The 19,187-nt window shown below is 38.1% G+C and overlaps 1 protein-coding gene across 2 annotated transcripts in view; it reads left to right on the forward strand.

Moving 5' to 3' along the window:
* The window catches only part of LOC127527490 (odorant receptor 131-2-like), a 68,115-nt gene extending 49,617 nt beyond the window's left edge, over positions 1–18,498 (forward strand). Inside the window, exon 2 of one of the 2 annotated variants that reach the window (XM_051926473.1) lies at positions 17,512–18,498. In XM_051926473.1, the coding sequence (XP_051782433.1) occupies positions 17,512–18,363 (852 nt within the window). In that variant the 3' untranslated portion in view covers positions 18,364–18,498. Of the gene's footprint in view, positions 1–17,410 lie in introns of both variants that reach the window. The other variant, XM_051926472.1, reaches the window with a different exon arrangement.
* Positions 18,499–19,187: the final 689 nt, after the last annotated feature.

Consider the following 19,187-nt stretch of genomic DNA (forward strand, 5'->3'; position numbering starts at 1 on the left):
CATAAAAAATAGAAATCATTGTTCTAAGAAGATTTTCAAAGATGCACCATTTTCCCTTTCGAAGAGCTTCAGAGTCCTCTTTCAGTATTAACGGCATGCTGTGTAATGGAACGGTCTGAATGCTTATTTATATACCGAAAAGAGCGGTGTTTTTTTAAAGCAGACTTTATAATAAGGAGCTTGATTTCTTTTAGCAAATGTGTGTCCCTAGCACCGTTTTAAGACCGTTTTACATTGACCACAGGAAGATATGAACTTATGTTAAAGGCCTATATGTGTGATCCTGTTTCTTGTGTCAGAAAAAGGCTTGATCAGGTCACACCTGCTGCCTCTGAAGTGTGAATCAGACCCAGCCAGACACCCTACCCCTTAGCTTCATGCGGACAGTACATGTTTTGGAAAGGAGCTGAAAATGTCCGCCGTATTCGTGGAATAGCGATATGGTATTTTAAAGCTTTAAATGGGCTTGTTTTTGATCGATTTTTATACGTATCAAACGTAATTTAAAAGGGAACTGATGCATAATATTTAACTCTGTGTGATTTTTAAAACGCTTATATCGAGCTAGTTATCTCGTGCTTTACAAGCTATTCCTAAATTCTTTTACCTCTCATGGACAGAAGGTCTGGGCGCTCACGAACAGGCAGGGGTAGGGGTGGAAGATTACACACAGATGTTTGCAAGCATGCACGCACCGGGACTCACACAGCAGGGGCCTGTCAGTTTCCAGGCCTATGCCGGCTCATATGCACGTAGCAGCGCGCCGGCCCTCACACAGGTTGCAGCTTCCAGCTACAGACATTTGGCTGCTCGCTACTGCGCAGAGCACAGGCACTGGCCGGCTCATACTAGAGGGCACACGCAGGGGCTCACCCAGCGGGATACCTGTCAGCTCTCTCTACACATGCTCGCAGGGGCTGTCAGCTTGTATTTCTGTGAGATGAAAGAATCACATCTAAGGCTGTTTTACTGCAGAGTCTGTCTGTAAAATGGGGAATCAATGGGAAACCTGATTCACTGCTGCGGCTAGAAGCTTATACCTTTCTGCGAAAGGATTTTCTGTGAGATGGGAAGCTGTTTCATTTCGAACTGCGGCTTCCAGAGAGCAAATAAAAGTGGTTTACAAATGATAAAGTAAAGGTTAGATAGATATTTTAATCTCGTGATAATATTAAAAGCTTAGATGAAGCCGAAGAAGATGAACCGCTTTTTTATACCCCACTTTCAGAAGGGAGGGGACTTATTTGAATGTGTTCTTTTCACCTGTCAGAGGCAGGCAATTCATGCCGGGACATGTCGATCAGGCCGGCAGGGTATGGATAGGAACATGTCTGGACATGTCCTCGGGAGAAGGGGCAGGGAGGTGTGGGGGACCTGCCACAAACAGGTGTTGACAGACCAGGGGACTGACACCCATCAAACTGCTCTTGACACAAAGGAGGCCCAAGCAGGTGGGTGGGGGTTGAGGGGCAGGAGTCTGGGAGGGGTGCATCATTTAAATACCCCAATCAGGTGGAGGGGGTGGGATTAAGGCGGAGTCGGGGCAGGGGACAGGTTGTCATTCAGAAATCCACCGACAGGGGGGTGGGGCACATCCTTTAAATCCACCAATCAGGTGGAGGGGCAGGGACAGGCTGTCATTCACCAATCCAACACCTTAAGGTAATCGATCATCTTTGATTGACAGTTTGACAGACTGTGCCTGGCTTATACTACTTGGGTGGAACTCTTCTTGGGAAATTTCTTTAAGAATTTATTTTTAATACTAAAGTTAGTTAACAGTATAGAAGTTAGTGTATATATTGATTTAGAAGAGGCAGAGAATTGTATTAGTTCTACCTTGGTTGATAAATTGAAACTGCCCAAAGTTTCACTGAAATTTCAACCCAAGGTTTTTTTTTGTGGATGGTAAACGAATAGGCTTCTTATCTTCATTATTTCTGGTCTTTCATGGCTCCATAACCATAATTTAATTATATATTTGAAATTAAAAGACATTGTTTAGTGGAGCTCTTTTTGTATGAAGCACTGCTTAAATAGGAGCCTACCTATTTTTAGCCTTCAACAATACATCTTTCCAACTCTCATGAATGTACTACCTTTCAGGATGTGGTCAGTAAAAGCAAATTATTAGATGTTCTACCACACTGAAAATATGATTGTGCTATAGAACTATTATCAGACCCTAACTTACATAAAGGAAAGATTTACGCATTGCCAAAAACAGAACATGCAGCAATGGAGCAATATATACAAAATTCACAAACTCGCTTCATAAAGACATCTATGTAAGGTTTGAAAAGGAAATTTTAAATTAGTTAATTAATTATCAGTTTTTCCTTCAGCATTAATTTATCAAATAATTTGGCAACACTCCTACTTTATTTACCTTACTTTTCTCTGTTGTAGTAGGTGGGTGTCCAGAATTTAGACCTATATCAAGGTTCCTGAAGCACACTCATTTTAAGAAACAGAATAATACAATTTATTGATAAACACAAGGATTATAGAAATATGAATACTGCATATATATGTTGACATAAGATAGGACACAGACAGACTAGACAGACAGTCATATAACATAGAAAGGCTGGTTGCTTACCTACTATTAAGTTTTCTAATTTATCTTGGCACAGATAAATAGTTGTACGATACCAAGTCTTTAAAAATGATGTCCGATGGTGTTTGGTGTTGTTGCTAGGTTGCTGGTCCAGGTTCAAGTGGAAGATTCTTCATGCTACGATAGCACTCTTTCGCCCTTCTACATGATTCTCCATGGTGTTCTCTGATGCTGCTTTCTCAGCTTGATTTCTGCTGTTAGACCTTTTGCTGTGTCATCTGCTATTTTGGGAAAAGCATTACTGTTTCTGGCACAACAGTTTGGATACTGAAGTTTCCTTCTTGAAGTGATGGCAAACTGGATCTCAGCTCTCAGGATCACAAAGAGAAGAGTTTGTTTGATTCGGCTGTCCAAGGAAGAGAGGCTCATAACATTTTAGGTTTTAGAAGGTCATTTTGCATATTTCCCGTCCCTGAGAGAATCCCAGAGAGGGTGGCCTGAGAGAAGCCCTAGGCAGTTCAGTGAATATCCAGCGAATATCCCAGAGAGATTTTTCAGCATAATGCAGAGAGTTTTAAGGGAATGTATAACTTCTCTTGATTGGATTAAAGTCACTTCCATTTAAAAAACCACTCTATTCTAAAAAGTAAGTTATTCTGGCCCAGTTTTCATCCCTTGAATTTTAGGGCTTTATCCTTGTTTGAATCCATTTCATGCCTTCTGGCTCAAGAGGTCCGCAAAAGGATCTCTGGAAAGGTGTCAGTTCAACTGTGATTTACATCTTTGCTATCAGAGGATGTCCAGGCAGATCTTAGTGCAAAGAGTTAAGTCACTTAGCATGGAATACAAGTGGGTGTTTTTTGCAAGTGAAGGTCTGCTAAATCCGTTGTCTTACAGACCAGGGGCCTCATGTATAACGCTGTGCGTAGAACTCACACTATAACATGGTGTAAGCACAAAAGCGGGATTGTGCGTACGCACAGAAAAATCCAGATGCAGGAATCTGTACGTACGCAAAATTTCACATTCTTCCACTACATAAATCCCGATCAGCGTGAAAAGTAACGCACGTGCACGCGCCTTCTGTCCCGCACCAACTCCTCCCAGAATTACGCCTCTTTGAATATGCAAATCAATATAAATAGCCTTCTGTGAAAAGACAATGAGAAAAGCACAGGGGAAAATATAAGAATTTCAGCGAATACCAAGTGAAGGCAAAGGAAAAACGTACTATTTGTTGGTTTAAACAGTGGTATAATCAACATTGAAAGTTGATCGAGTGACAGAGTGTCGGAAAAACTCGAAAGATCAAATTCACAAAGTCGCACAGTGCCCGAAATAAAAAAGAAATCACATATCAAAGTCGCCATGAAAAGGCAAGTCGTAGCCCGCCGTCTGAGTGTCATATGAAAGCGTATTAGGGTACAAACAAAAAACATAGGCACACAGTGGGAAAAAAGCACGAAATGTCAACTTTAATCTCGAAATTTCCACTTTAATCACGTAGTTTATTTTGCCATTAAAGTAGAACATCATAAACTTCATCTTAAAATCGTTTATTTTACTAGTTTCTCAAGTAGCATGTTAAATGCTTTGTTTTGTGTTTGATCTTCTATGTGTGTGAATCACTACGTGCTTCCGTTCTTTCTCTTTCTCCGACAGGACACAGAATGCATTACATTCGAGATATTACAGCTCTCTGAATAATTAAAATACTGAGTTGTATACGTGATATCATTTTCATGATGATAGGAATCAAAGCATGTTATTAAACATGGGAACACGGTGGCGCAGTGATTGTTCATATCTCACGCAAGAGGCTTGCTGCACCATGTGCGACCTTCCATGAAATTATTTATTACAGAAGTACTGTCTCTTTCAAACGTACTAACCTCCAATTCCTGTCCATACTTTTCTTTCTCCAATCGCCACACAATCAGCTCTGTAATAGACGTTAAGCCATTTGTAAGCTTAGAACGCCAATTCTTCAAAACTTTTAAGGAACATTGAAATATCTTCGTAGTACATGTTTCATTATTCTATTCGTCTATCCTTCCAGTGTCGCGTCAGCACCAGCAAGAATACAGCACAAGGCAGGAGCTATCCTTGAACTAGCTATACGCTGCGGCACCGTGTCCTCACATGTTTAATTATTAACAATACAGATTATTTAAATGAAGTTAAAGTTTTATCTGTATACTATAAGCAACATATTTTGCTGCATTTCATCTTAAAAATGATATTGTCATCATACGCGCTTTATAAAGTAGCGCAGGTTGTGCAATATTATAACTGTAGTGTAAGTTTACAATGAGGTGATTGTACTTATAAGTACAAACAGTTCTACAAGGAGCACTTGATGGACTGATTGAGTGCGTTTATAGTTCTTGGGATGAAACTGTTTCTGAAACGCGAGGTCCGTACAGGAAAGGCTTTGAAGTGTTTTGCCGTGGTTGAGGTAGTGTGTACTTGAAACTGTATACCGATAATTCTCTTTCCGATCATCTTCTGCTGTGATTCACACTCAGATAAAGTGATATAAATACTCCGAGTGGTGCAGTGAGAGTAATATGGAAAAAGATGATCTGCTGTGGCAACCCTTAACGGGGGCAGCAAAAAGAAGAACAAGATGCAGTGAGCGTAACAACGCTAAAGCAGTTATGGTATTTGGAATACTATGGCTATTCCCTGGCTCATTATATTGCTACAGGTTAATTACAATCAGATGCATTACACTAATAAACAATATGAAGTTAATTTCAGTGTATTTATAAAGCCGCGTCAGGAATGTGGAGCTAAGAAAGAAAGGATGAGCACACAGGGACAGTAGTTTGACCATTCTGTGGACCATTATATTGTTACAGGTTAATTACAATCAGATTCATTAAATTTATGAACGATAAAGCCGCCGCCGTTCCTGTGTGATCACCCTTTCTTTCTTAGACCCACATTCCTGACGCGGCTTTATAAATACACTGAAATTAATTTCATATTGTTTATTAGTGTAATGCATCTGATCGTAATTAACCTGTAGCAATATAATGGGCCAGGGAATAGCCATAGTATTCCAAATACCATAACAGCTTTAGCGTTGTTACGCTCACTGCATCTTGTTCTTCTTTTTGCTGCTCCCGTTAAGGGTTGCCACTGCGGATCATCTTTTTCCATATTACTCTCACTGCACCACTCGGAGTATTTATATCACTGTATCTGAGTGTGAATCACAGCAGCAGATGATCGGAAAGAGAATTATCGGTATACAGTTTCAAGTACACACTACCTCAACCACGGCAAAAAGCTTCAAAGCCTTTCCTGTACGGACCTCGCGTTTCAGAAACAGTTTCATCCCAAGAACTATAAATGCACTCAATCAGTCCATCAAGTGCTCCTTGTAGAACTGTTTGTACTTATAAGTACAATCACCTCACTGTAAACTTACACTACAGTTATAATATTGCACAACCTGCGCTACTTTATAAAGCGCGTATGATGACAATATCATTTTTAAGATGAAATGCAGCAAAATATGTTGCTTATAGTATACAGATAAAACTTTAACTTCATTTAAATAATCTGTATTGTTAATAATTAAACATGTGAGGACACGGTGCCGCAGCGTATAGCTAGTTCAAGGATAGCTCCTGCCTTGTGCTGTATTCTTGCTGGTGCTGACGCGACACTGGAAGGATAGACGAATAGAATAATGAAACATGTACTACGAAGATATTTCAATGTTCCTTAAAAGTTTTGAAGAATTGGCGTTCTAAGCTTACAAATGGCTTAACGTCTATTACAGAGCTGATTGTGTGGCGATTGGAGAAAGAAAAGTATGGACAGGAATTGGAGGTTAGTACGTTTGAAAGAGACAGTACTTCTGTAATAAATTATTTCATGGAAGGTCGCACATGGTGCAGCAAGCCTCTTGCGTGAGATATGAACAATCACTGCGCCACCGTGTTCCCATGTTTAATAACATGCTGTCATTCCTATCATCATGAAAATGATATCACGTATACATCTCAGTATTTTAATTATTCAGAGAGCTGTAATATCTCGAATGTAATGCATTCTGTGTCCTGTCGGAGAAGAGAAAGAACGGAAGCACGTAGTGATTCACACACATAGAGCACATAGAAGATCAAACACAGAACAAAGCATTTAACATGCTACTTGAGAAACTAGTAAAATAAACGATTTTAAGATGAAGTTTATGATGTTCTACTTTAATGGCAAAATAAACTACGTGATTAAAGTGGAAATTTCGAGATTAAAGTTGACATTTCGTGCTTTTTTCCCACTGTGTGCCTATGTTTTTTGTTTGTACCCTAATACGCTTTCATATGACACTCAGATGGTGGGCTACGACTTGCCTTTTCATGGCGACTTTGATAAATGATTTCTTTTTTATTTCGGGCACTGTGCGACTTTGTGAATTTGATCTTTCGAGTTTTTCCGACACTCTGTCACTCGATCAACTTTCTTTTGTTGATTATACCACTGTTTAAACCAACAAATAGTACATTTTTCCTTTGCCTCCACTTGGTATTCGCTGAAATTCTTATATTTTGTGAATTTCCCATTGGGATTAATAAAGTATCTATCTATCTATCTATCTATCTATTTTCCCCTGTGCTTTTCCCATTGTCTTTTCACAGAAGGCTATTTATATTGATTTGCATATTCAAAGAGGCGTAATTCTGGGAGGAGTTGGGGCGGGACAGAAGGCGCGTGCACGTGCGTTACTTTTCACGCTAATCGGGATTTATGTAGTGGAAGAACGTGAAAGTATGCGTGCGCACAGATTCCTGCATCTGGATTTTTCTGTGCATACGCACAATCCCGCTTTTGTGCTTACACCATGTTATAGTGTGAGTTCTACGCACGGCGTTATACATGAGGCCCCTGGTGTGCCACTGAAGTCTAGCAGAATGGGAAATACCCCCTTTGTCCTATACCTAATAGTCGTATTAGGTTAGGATTTTAATTCAATTTTAAGAATGCAACATGTAGAGATTCCAAATCTGAGGTTTGTTTATGTGTTTCATACACCCTAACAAAGTTTTAAAATTGTTCATATTTTTTCATGATGTCATTTTTTCTTTGTCACAGGTACTGTTATTTTTTAGATCCCACTGCTATGATGCAGCAAACGTTTGCTGGTTGTGTGTTCACAAAGGTTGAGACCTTGACCTCATTAAGTTAAGAATTTAAAGGTCAGCATGAACAGCCACATTTTATGTAAATTTGACGGATAATCCCATGATTCGTTTTTCTAAAGGCTTCCTTTTTGATTATTTCCTGACGAATAAATCCTCAATCTTATATTTTGGCTTTGAATTTGTCATTGCATTTTGGTTCTCACAGAATATCTTTTGGATTTCTGTTTTTTGAATTTTGGTATGTTCTCTCTGACATTAACTCCTGGGTTTAATTTTGATTCTGGCTAAATGATCGGTTTGGCCTCCCATTAACAAATGGGACAAATCTTAACTCACATTCTTCTCCTGGTTCTGTCTCATTTAAAATACTATGCCAGGTCTTTGGGTTAGTACAGAAACACAGATCTGATAGTGTCTCTTGCTAAAAAAATAGAAGCACTTACACCTCCCATTAACAAAACTAACAAAAACTTTGATTCAGATTCATCTCCTGGGTAATTTAAAACACCATCTCCAGTCTTTGATTTAGTACAATACACATATCCAGGCTCTATGATGTGACATATTGGGCAGTATAGAGTTTACATCTGTAGCGTAATTTTGTAGTAACTGCCAAGCAAATGGCTAGGATGTGAGGTGACTGCAAGACAGAGCTCCACCAAGCCAGACCCATTCAACCGAGCTACTCCCACAAGGCCTGGACAGCTGTAGTTGCATTTTTGTTGAGTATTAAAAGGGGTGCCCTGACTGGCGCCCAACATTTTTTTGGTCTCCGTCCTTATTTCTACTCAGTCACAAAATGGACTCAGAAAACTAGATCTAATTGTGAAATACACATAACTAGAAGCAGCATTTGTCATGTTTTCTTAAAGTAACAAAAAGTTTTGTTTTTTTTCCTGGCAATTATAGTGTTTTAAATATTAGTAAAACAGTGGGACTTAATTCTTGAATATTTTATACTTTCTAAAAAAGACTGTGACTATCTCAGGAGGAAAAGTTGTTTACTTGCAGAAGTACAGTATATCATTAAATGTAATCAATTATTAATACATATCCTAGAATGCATTAGGCTTCTTAATAAAAATCTATAAATATGTATTGTGCCATCTGTATTCTGTTACATTGGTTTATCTGAAGAAGGTTACAAATAATTAAGGTAACACATTTATATTTTATATTACATTCATATTTAGATATTTATTTGATAGTAATCGCTATAACAAACACATTTTCAATCTATCATCTTAATCTGAGCTATTTGAAAACAACATTCATAAATATAAATTAAAATAAGTTAAAACCTGTTTTTTTATATGATGTGTAAAATAGTTTAAAAGCTGGTCAATATTATTTTTGATTTAAGACACACCCCAAACTTTTATGTACAATAAAATAATACAGCATTTTAATATGGCTTTTGATGTGTATTTTTAGTTTAATGTAGTGGCTTAGCTTGCACTGAGATTTTTCCCTTGAATAATTCTTTTTAATGTTTTCTTTACCACAGTACCATACAACTTGTTTAGGTAAAACAGCAAATCCATCCATTTACTGTACCCACTTAATTCAGATTCCAGGGTTGTGGGATACAAGAGGCAAGCAGGAACAAATCTGCAGGGGTGAAAATTTTCACTAGACATCTTTTTGTTTGTAAGGTGAGATTATAATGTTAGAAGATATTATTATTTAAATAGTAAACATATTTTCAAAAAAAAATTGTGCTGTTTTCCATTGTTCTATTTAAGTCCAACATATTATTTTTTTGCAGACATACTTTGTGACTCTTTCCACAATTTTCATTAACTACAATTTAGGGTTTTTTGATACCACACATTTTTCTCTGTTTTGTTCTGCATTAATATGTCTAATTTTGACTTTTTACATTTTTTATCATTAATCTTATTTATTTTTATGCCACCGTTTTGTTTATTGGCTCCCAGTCAGAATGCTTTTTCATAACAGCAGCCAATTTTTTGTCAACAGTGCTCTATTATTACTACACTCATATAAATATCATAAGGTGTTATCCTCATTTGGACAGGATTTAAGATGGTTGTGACACCAGTCGTGAGGGTTCCAATAAATAATTGTTTTTGCTATGCTAGTTAAGGCAAACATTTTCTGGGGTGTTAGTATTTTCCTTGGGTTTCTGACTTTGAGTTTTTGGCTGTGGGGAACTGATCAATCATTTTAATTATTTAGTTTAGACTAATATGAGGTTTTCACTATGAGTTTCCCTTTCAACCACTAATGATTTTTTTCACATTTTTTCCATGTTGTTTCCTCACTGTCAGTACAACCTACAATTCTGAAGAGATAGAGCAAGAAATAGAATTGCAATATGCAGTATGCTCCAGAATTACAATATATAATAGTAGTTTTCTTGAAAAACAAGCAAAAAGAAGAAACGAATTAGTAATCAACTAGGGGGCTTCGCCCCCTGCTCGCTTCGCTCGCCAACCCCCTGTGTTTGGTTTTCTGGATACATACTTTTAAGATTGTTGCTATTTCATTAATTTCACTTTTATTTCAGAACTTACATAAAAACAATATTTGGAATCCTTTGCGTCCCAATGTGCTGAATACTTTAAATGAAGTCCGTGAAACATGTGTTTAATGACTTTGTAACATAATTCAGGATAGGTTTTGGAATTTCAGCACAGACAAAGCGATCTACATCATCAGCAGTTAATAATATTTTTTGGAAAGTAAGCAATAAATGCATGTGAGGTAAAGCAGCCTTACAATATTTACATACTTCTGACATATCACCTGTGTCCATATATTCGATCACTATTCGCCTTTTAGTTATTTCTCAGAGTAATAATTTCTCTTTTTTTGCGCTAATGCAATGTTTACTTTCTTTTTTTGACACTGTCGTTTTTTTCTGCTTTCATATTCTGTATCTTGCTCTGAATGTGTTTCGTGCCTACGTTTTTTTTTTGAGTCTTTTGAATTCCAGTTTTCATTATCTGTAACCTGCTCTGCATGTGTTTGGCATCTTTGTATTATAACCTCTTTATGACGTTTTAGTTTGTTTTCTACTCTGTCTTTCGCCTACCCCCGGCGTTTTGAACCTGTGCCTGCTGTTTACCGTTAGTAATATGGGTAAGTAATAGGGATGATTGCACTTACTGTTAATATGGAGAGTTTTCTGTGGCTGTACTGTTAATAATGCATCACTGTAATGAGATTCACCTATGCTGTATAGTTTGTACGTGTGAGGATGACGTACGTTTAATACGGATCGTTCGTTTATTCTTATTACGCATCAGGTGTTGCGCCTGTGTTAGCTGTGGTTGTACTGTTAATATTGTATTACTGTAATGTGATTCAAATATGTTGTTTTGTCCGTATTTGTGGGGTTTCTGTATGATGTCGGGTGTTTGCTTGCGGTTTTTGTAGAAGTGCGTGGATTCTGCTGTGTAGCGTGGACGTTTATTTCAGTTGTGTGTTGTAGGCGAATACGCCTTTCGTAGTATCTGGCGATTTCCGTACTACAATTCGCTTTCCGTACAATCTCGGGCTTGATTTGTGAACCTTTGTGGACTCCGTAGTCTGTCCCGTTTCACTCTGGGGCGGGGATAATGTGATTCAAATATGTTGTTTTGTCTGTATTTGTGGGGTTTCTGTATGATGTCGGGTGTTTGCTTGCGGTTTTTTAAAAGTGCGTGGATTCTGCTGTGTAGTGTGGATGTTTATTTCAGTTGCACGTTGTAGGCAAATGCGCCTTTCGTAGTATCTGGCGATTTCCGTACTGCAATTCGCTTTCCGTACTATCTCGGGCTTGATTTGTGAACCTTTGTGGAGTCCGTAGTCTGTCCCGTTTCATCTCCGTACTGTAATTCGCTTTCCGTACTATCTAGGGCTTGATTTGTCAACCATTGTGGAGTCCGTAGTCTGTCCCGTTTCACTCTGGGTCGGAGGGCAGACTCCTGTGTTTTGTGTGGTGGTGTCGTTGCCTATGGGCGCGTTGCCTCATTTCTTATTTCTGTTAGTGGAGCTCTTTCGTTTTTGAGCCGTAATCTCGGGCTTGATGTGTGACCCTTTGTGAACTCCGTAGTCTGTCCCGTTTCACTCTGGGGCGTGGGTCTGACTCCTCTTTTTTGTGTGCTATGGGCGCGTTGCCTCATTTCTTATTTCTGTTAGTGGGGCTGTTTCGTTTTTGAGCCGTAACTCCTCCGTTCTCGGTGGATCGCGCTTTAGTTGAGCTGTGTTGTTTTTGAGCCATTAATCCTGCGTTCCCAGTGGATCACGCTGTTTCGTTTTTGAGTTTGAGCGTGGCTGTTGGTGCCTGCACAATATGTCTCCTGCGTCCACGGGCATGTACCTGCATCCATATCCGGTTTACCATTCTCGGTTTCACTCTGGGGAGGGGTGCTTTGTGTGGCGCCTGCACACTATGTCTCCTGCGTCCACGGGCAGGTCCCTGCGTCCATATCCGGTTTCTCATTCTCGGTTAGTAATATGGATAAAATGTGCGTACATTTGTCTGAGACACTGCTTATACCGGACATATAGAAGATATATTCATAAATGAATAGAACTTTTCCTACTGAGCAGAACAGACAACCTCTATAGTGCATTGGCCACCAGTAACATACATGACACAATTTATAATAGGATGTGCAGAATGTCCTGGCAGGTATAAGACAGAGGATTTAGAGCATGCAGCACACAAGAAAAATATTCTCAGTGTGTAGAGTGACATTATGATTGTCAATAAACTTAAAAAGTAAGTATTGCTCTTTTAAAGAAACATTTTTAATACATACATTTACTGTATTTATTTAAAGTACATATAATATACTGTATGTATGACTGTCTTACAAACAAATTTTAAAAAGTTTAGATAGTCTTATACAAAGCTTGCCATTTATCTGTGACTGGAATACTTTGCATCAGTAATGTCACTTCACACACAAGACTTATAAATATTCATGCAGTGTGCTGCAGTCATGTGTTATTTGGTAGCAAGCAATTACCATCATCTTCTTAATAATGTTGCTATTTTGGACAACTTCCTATTGTGTCAACAATTTGAGGCAAGTACACCTGCATTTCACAGGCAATTGCATAGTCATGCTTCGTGCCTTTAAGATGGACTGGCACCCTCTCCAGGCATTGTTTCTGTGTTATGCCCAATGCTTGCTGAAATTAGTTCCAATTCATAAGTGGGTCTGAAAAATAGAACCATGGATGTTTTTCTGTTTGTTTTTTAACCTGTATATTGCACATTAGTGTGTGCTTAAAGTAGATTCAAGGTCATTCTTTTTTATACTGACAAGAAAGCTTTAGTTTCACCCTTACAGTACTGCAGTATTTTCCTCCCCACAAGATGGAACAGAAAGCTGAAGGATGGACCCCACATATGCATGCTGTTTGTACATGTGTTGTTTTCAGAAGCTGTACTCTGTAAAGAGGACATCTCATCTCACTAGTGGCAGATTGCTGATCATATTATTTGTCACCATTTCTAATGCACTTTAGACATATTAAGTGAAAGACACGACAATGCAATGTTCACTCTTCAGAATTGAAATTACAAACCATGCTAATTACTTTGCGGTTTTTGTTAAAGATATGGAAGTAATTTCTGTGCAAAAAAATGACTTAAGTTAGATACAGTATATTTTTTCTCATTTATAGTCAGCATCCCTAATCTCTCTGTCTGTATACTCAGTTTATTCAATGAAGGCTGCTGAGCGTAACATGGCATGAAAATATGTGTAAGTGAACATACACTGTGCTGCTACATTGGAATCTGTTGTTCAACTTATTTTTGGGATAGGCATTTAAGTGTAAATTTGGGATGAAGGAAAAATGTATATTTCAATTTGTCAGGTAGTGCTTATATTGAGAAGTCAAGCAAAATGACACCTTTTATTGGCTAATTAATAAGATTACAATATGTAACCTTTTGGGGCAACTGAGGGCCATTCTTCATCTTGCCTGAAGAAGGGGCCTGAGTTGCTTTGAAAGCTTGCATATTGTAATCTTTTTAGTTCACCAATAAAAGGTGTCATTTTGCTTGACTTCTCACTACATTCATAATGGCTAACACGGTACAACACCCTAGTACTTCAGGTAGTGCTTGAATGGAAAAGATGTATGGTGAAGGAAAGAGTTACAATGTATACCTGTTAAAAAATAATACTGTAAATTGGTCTTAAAGCAAACAATGAAAAATGCATAGGCCTTGTGATGGGAAATATGTTTACTGTTTAAATAAATATATCTTTAAGCTCATCTTACAAACAAAGGGCTGTTCAATATACAGTAAGCTCAGCATAATGCATGTCATCATTGGATATGAATTACATTTTGAAGTGTGCATAGATTTATGGATTATGCATTTTTGTATCAGACCCTGTTTTCATTGCCGCATTGAATTTAAAAACAATGCATGCTGAGACAATCAGTCAATTCTATGTACATTTAATTACTACCTTTTTAAGTCAGACTTTCACTTTTTATAGTTTGTTTTTTTTTTTTTCAATTTTCTGAACCTACATTTTTATTTCAGAGTTACAGAGAAACAGGAGTTTGCTTTAGTGCAAATCAGAAAACAACTCTGGAAAAGTCACCAGTTTACCACGGGGCACACTCCAGCACAAATGCACAATTAATAATTTTAGGCCAATTTAGATCCAGCAGTTAACCTAAAACACAAGATTTTGGTATTTTACATTAACCTAGAATGTTTGTTGAAAACCCATGAAGACATTGGAGGTATTATAAACAAAGACCTTGAGCAGGTTGAAAACTGAACCCATGTTGTTAAAGTCATAAGGAAGCAACATTAACCATTAGCAGCACCATACAAATTTTTACATTAATTATGTATTAGTTAAATCCACAAAAAGTGCACTCTGTAATTATAACTCATTTGACAGGAAGACATGCTTTATACAACTTGTAAAATACAATGGTTATTTAGTTTAGAATAGATATTCTACAAATATTTTACTGGAAGATGAAAAGAGTTGAAGTGGCACAGTGGCACAGTGGGTAGCGCTGCTGCCTCACATTTAGGAGACCCGGGTTCACTTCCCTGTGTGGAGTTTGCATGTTCTCCCCGTGTCTGCACGGGTTTCCTCTGGGTGCTCCGGTTTCCTCCCACAGTCCAAAGACATGTAGGTTAGGTGGACTGGCGATCCTAAATTGTCCCTAGTGTTTTTGCTTGATGTGTGTGTGTGTGTGTGTGTGTGTGTGCCCTGCAGTAGGCTGGCGCCCTGCCCAGGGTTTGTTTCCTGCCTTGCACCCTGTGTTGGCTGGGATTGGCTCTAGTAGACCCCCGTGACCCTGTAGTTACGATATAGCAGGTTGGATAATGGATGGATGGATGGATGAAAAGAGTTGAAGTATAATATCCTGACTAAGAATACCTATAATGTACATTTGTAAACTGTAGATGTTCACTGACTAATCATGAAACAAAAATCAAAAGGACCTTGGAATAAACAACACCAGTCCTTGAATACAAATAGAATAGAATAGAATGCCTTTTATTGTCATTATACACATGTACAATGAGATTAAAAGCAGCTCCTTCAGTGCAGACATATATGTAGAACACAACAAGTAAATAAACAAATAAACAAATGGTGCAAAAAGTTGCAAAAAAAAGTTCTGCGACGCTATATACAAATGGAAAGAATAATAACTAAATCGAGTTATTGCACATTATTTAAATACTGGAAAGAATAAATAACTATTGCCCTATTGGGTTATTGCACATAATTTAAATATTGCACAATAGTGCTGATCATGTGCAGTGAGTAGTGGATGTTGGACCCTGAGAGTAATGATATTGTACAGTATACAGATATTACACAGTTATTATCAGTACCATTTAGATATTGGATATTGCACAGTTGATGGATAGAAGGAAGTCCAGGGGTTGGGGAGTTAGACTGTGTAGTCAGTGCATGTGTGAGTTTAGAATGGTTATGGCTTTTGGGAAAAAACTGTTCTTGAGTCTGTTTGTCCTTGTTGTGATGCACCTGTAGCACCTCCCTGAGGGCAGCAGGTCAAACAGATCAGAGCCAGGGTGGGAGCTGTCCTTAATGATGTTTTTTGCTCTGCTGAGGCAGCGGGAGGTGTAAATGTCCATCAAGGAGGGGAGAGGGCAGCCGATGATCTTCTGTGCTGCCTTTACTACTCGCTGAAGCCTCTCCCTGTCTGCCATGGTGCAGCTGCCGTACCATACTGTGATACAGTACGTCAGCAGGCTCTTGATGGATGAGCGGTAGAAGGTCAGTAGCAGTTTGAAGTGCAGGTTGTGATTTCTGAGGACCCTCAGGAAGTGTAACCGCTGCTGAGCCTTCTTGATGCCTGCTGTGATGTTGTCTGTCCAGGAGATGTCAGCGGAGATAAGGACGCCAAGAAACCGGAAGGTATGGACCCTCTCCACACACTCCAAATCCATCCATCCATCCATCCATTATCCAACCTGCTGAATCCGAACACAGGGTCACGGGGGTCTGCTGGAGCCAATCCCAGCCAGCACAGGGCACAAGGCAGGAACAAACCCTGGGCAGGATGCCAGCCCACCACAGGACACACACACACACACACATCAAGCACACACTAGGGACAATTTAGGATCGCCAGTCCACCTAACCTACATGTCTTTGGTCTGTGGGAAGAAACCGGAGCACCCAGTGGAAACCCACGCAGACACGGGGACAACATGCAAACTCCACGCAGGGAGGACCCAGGAAGCGAACCCACTGCGCCACCGTGCCGCCCCTTAAATTCAAATCACCTCTGAAATTCAATGGTGATAACAGCACTATAATACTGACTAAATAGAACTGAAAGAATGAAAGTACACTGCTAAATATAAACTGGCCTGCTGTGAGCGATTTTGAATTTTTAAGAGACTGTGGCCTGTGATAGGCATGGCTTCTCTCCAGGGTTGGCTTATGCCTTATGCTGGACCCTGTCAGGATAGACACTTATATTACATCAGAATATCAGAATTTAGAAGATGAAATGATGTTTATTTCATCTGAACTCTCAGATGCTTTCTATTGATAGATATTAATTACACTTAAAAAAAAAGAAACAACAATGTTTAGGTGCTGTGGCCAGCCACAGACAGAACATGTTGCGTTATATTGCATAGCTACAATCTACTTCACTAATATTGTATTATATTGATGATGTTTGCATACATTTTGGCTATTTAATAAAGTGTGTAATTATGATATTATTAAGATTTTAATGTATATAATATTTAGTAATTTGTTTACTTCTAAAGTCTAGTTAAAATCACCCTTTAAAGATAAACATCATTGAATTAAAATTGATCTTGTTTAGAACAAAAACACTGTAGATAAAATGATATAGATATTATCCAAAAAAGGAAATATGAGCTAATATTTTTCAAAATAAATTTTCTAATGTTGCTGTGTATTGATTTATTACTGAACTTCTACACTGTAAAAAATGTAATGCATGTATGTATGTAGGATTTATTATATATAGATTGATAAAGAAGGCATTACATAATGCATACATAGGCAGAAAATGTACTAAATAAAAGAGATAGATAGATAGAACTAACATTTGCATAGGGGCTGTAAGATTGGCCTAATAGGAAACTACATGGCAACCAGAAAAAAAATTCATCTTTGCCATCTCTTACTGTAAATTTTCTCTTACTTTTTTCTGCTTAATCCAGGTAACCTCATGGAAGTGAATGTCTCCCAAAACAATAACAGTCAAATATTTGTCTATGGCAAAAATATACAATCTAACTTTTACAGGGTGGTATTGGCACAGGTACTTGTGTGTGTCTTCCTCTACATCAACTTGGTGATGCTTTTCTCGTTCTTTAAAAAAGAAGCCTTTCGACAGGATACTCGTTACATTTTGTTTGCTCACATGTTGTTTGTGGATACTATGGTGCTGATAGTAACAGACTTAGGAATGCTCTTGATATACTTCTGTATATTGGTTCCAGGTGTGTATTGTATCCTATTCTGCACATTTATGGAAACCCTTACTTCTTACACGCCATTGACTCTGACCGCCATGTGCCTGGAGCGCTACATTGCTATCTGTATTCCATTGAGACATGCAGAGATCTCCACAGTTCAACGCACTCTTTTTGTCATTCTGTTTATCTGGATATTTGGATTCATCCTCTGCAGTACTGATTTTTTCGCTGTACTTGCAACACAGCCTGAGAGTTTTTATCTGGAGAGCTATATTTGCAGCTATGAAATAATGCTAATATATGTCTGGCAATCTGATCTGAGATCATACATCTGCCTGGTGGTATTTATATCAGTGTTCCTCTTTATTGCACTGACTTATGTAAAAATTATGCATGCAGCAAGAGCAGCTTCTGTAGAGAAAACCTCTGCCTCCAAAGCTCGAAACACTGTTGTTTTGCATGCTTTTCAGCTTGTTTTATCTTTAATTTCCCTGATTTGCCCTTTTGTTGAAAAGTTCATTATGCAAATAAATTTTCAGATTTTTTCAGATGTGCGCTACTTTAATTTTCTTACTTTTACGTTATTTCCCAGATGTTTAAGCCCACTTATTTATGGTTTAAGAGATGAAAAATTCTGTTCTGTTTTTCAATATTATATAATCTGTGGAATGAATAAACCCACTCTACAAAATTAGAGATGTAGAATTCTGATCAAAGTGGTGCTCCAGTTTATATCTAGTAACACCACTAAGTTTATATTAGATGTATTTGAGGTATAAACTAGCAGTTTCATAGTTACATCAAAAGCTGTGCACAAGTACAATATAATTAATCTACACAAAATGAAATGAAAAATGTATTTTTCTTTCAAAATTATTAAAATTATTGAAACTGCCTGTAAATTTTTAACTGGTAGTTGTTGATGGGTCTTTTGATCCAATGTAAGCTTTTATCTGGCAATTTATTAATTACAAAATTTTCATTGATCTGTATTTTTAGCCTTCAAATCTGTATAAGACATGAACTGTGTGTTGTATATAATAAATGATGTGCAATATATAATAAATGTAAATAACTGCATCATCTATATACTGTATATAAAAGTCAATGTGTGTATGTATGCATGTATGTATGTTCCAGCATCACTTCCGAACGCCTGGAGCGATTTTCATGAAACTTGGTACACATGTTTCACATTAGTCGACAAAAAATACTGTAGGGTGAAATCAACCCTAACGCATCCCCTTCTGGATAGGGTGGTGGGGGGGGGGGGTGATCTTGTATGCATGTTATCATCCAGTTGACACTCGTAACGATCACCAGAGGGCGAACTGGAGGTGACTGCCAGCATTCTTTATGTTTGAGCACCACTGCACCCCTGTTGCTTTTGAAATTAAATAGAGTTGGCCGGTTCCGAGCATCAGCTGGATGATAACATACATACAAGTCTGTAAGACAAGCACATTAGTGAGTCCTCATTTTTTGTTAATTTATTTTTATTTTTAAAGTTGTGGGGTTT

The sequence above is a fragment of the Erpetoichthys calabaricus genome, chromosome 4 (assembly GCF_900747795.2).
Source record: "Erpetoichthys calabaricus chromosome 4, fErpCal1.3, whole genome shotgun sequence".
Classification (NCBI taxonomy): Eukaryota; Metazoa; Chordata; class Cladistia; order Polypteriformes; family Polypteridae; genus Erpetoichthys; species Erpetoichthys calabaricus.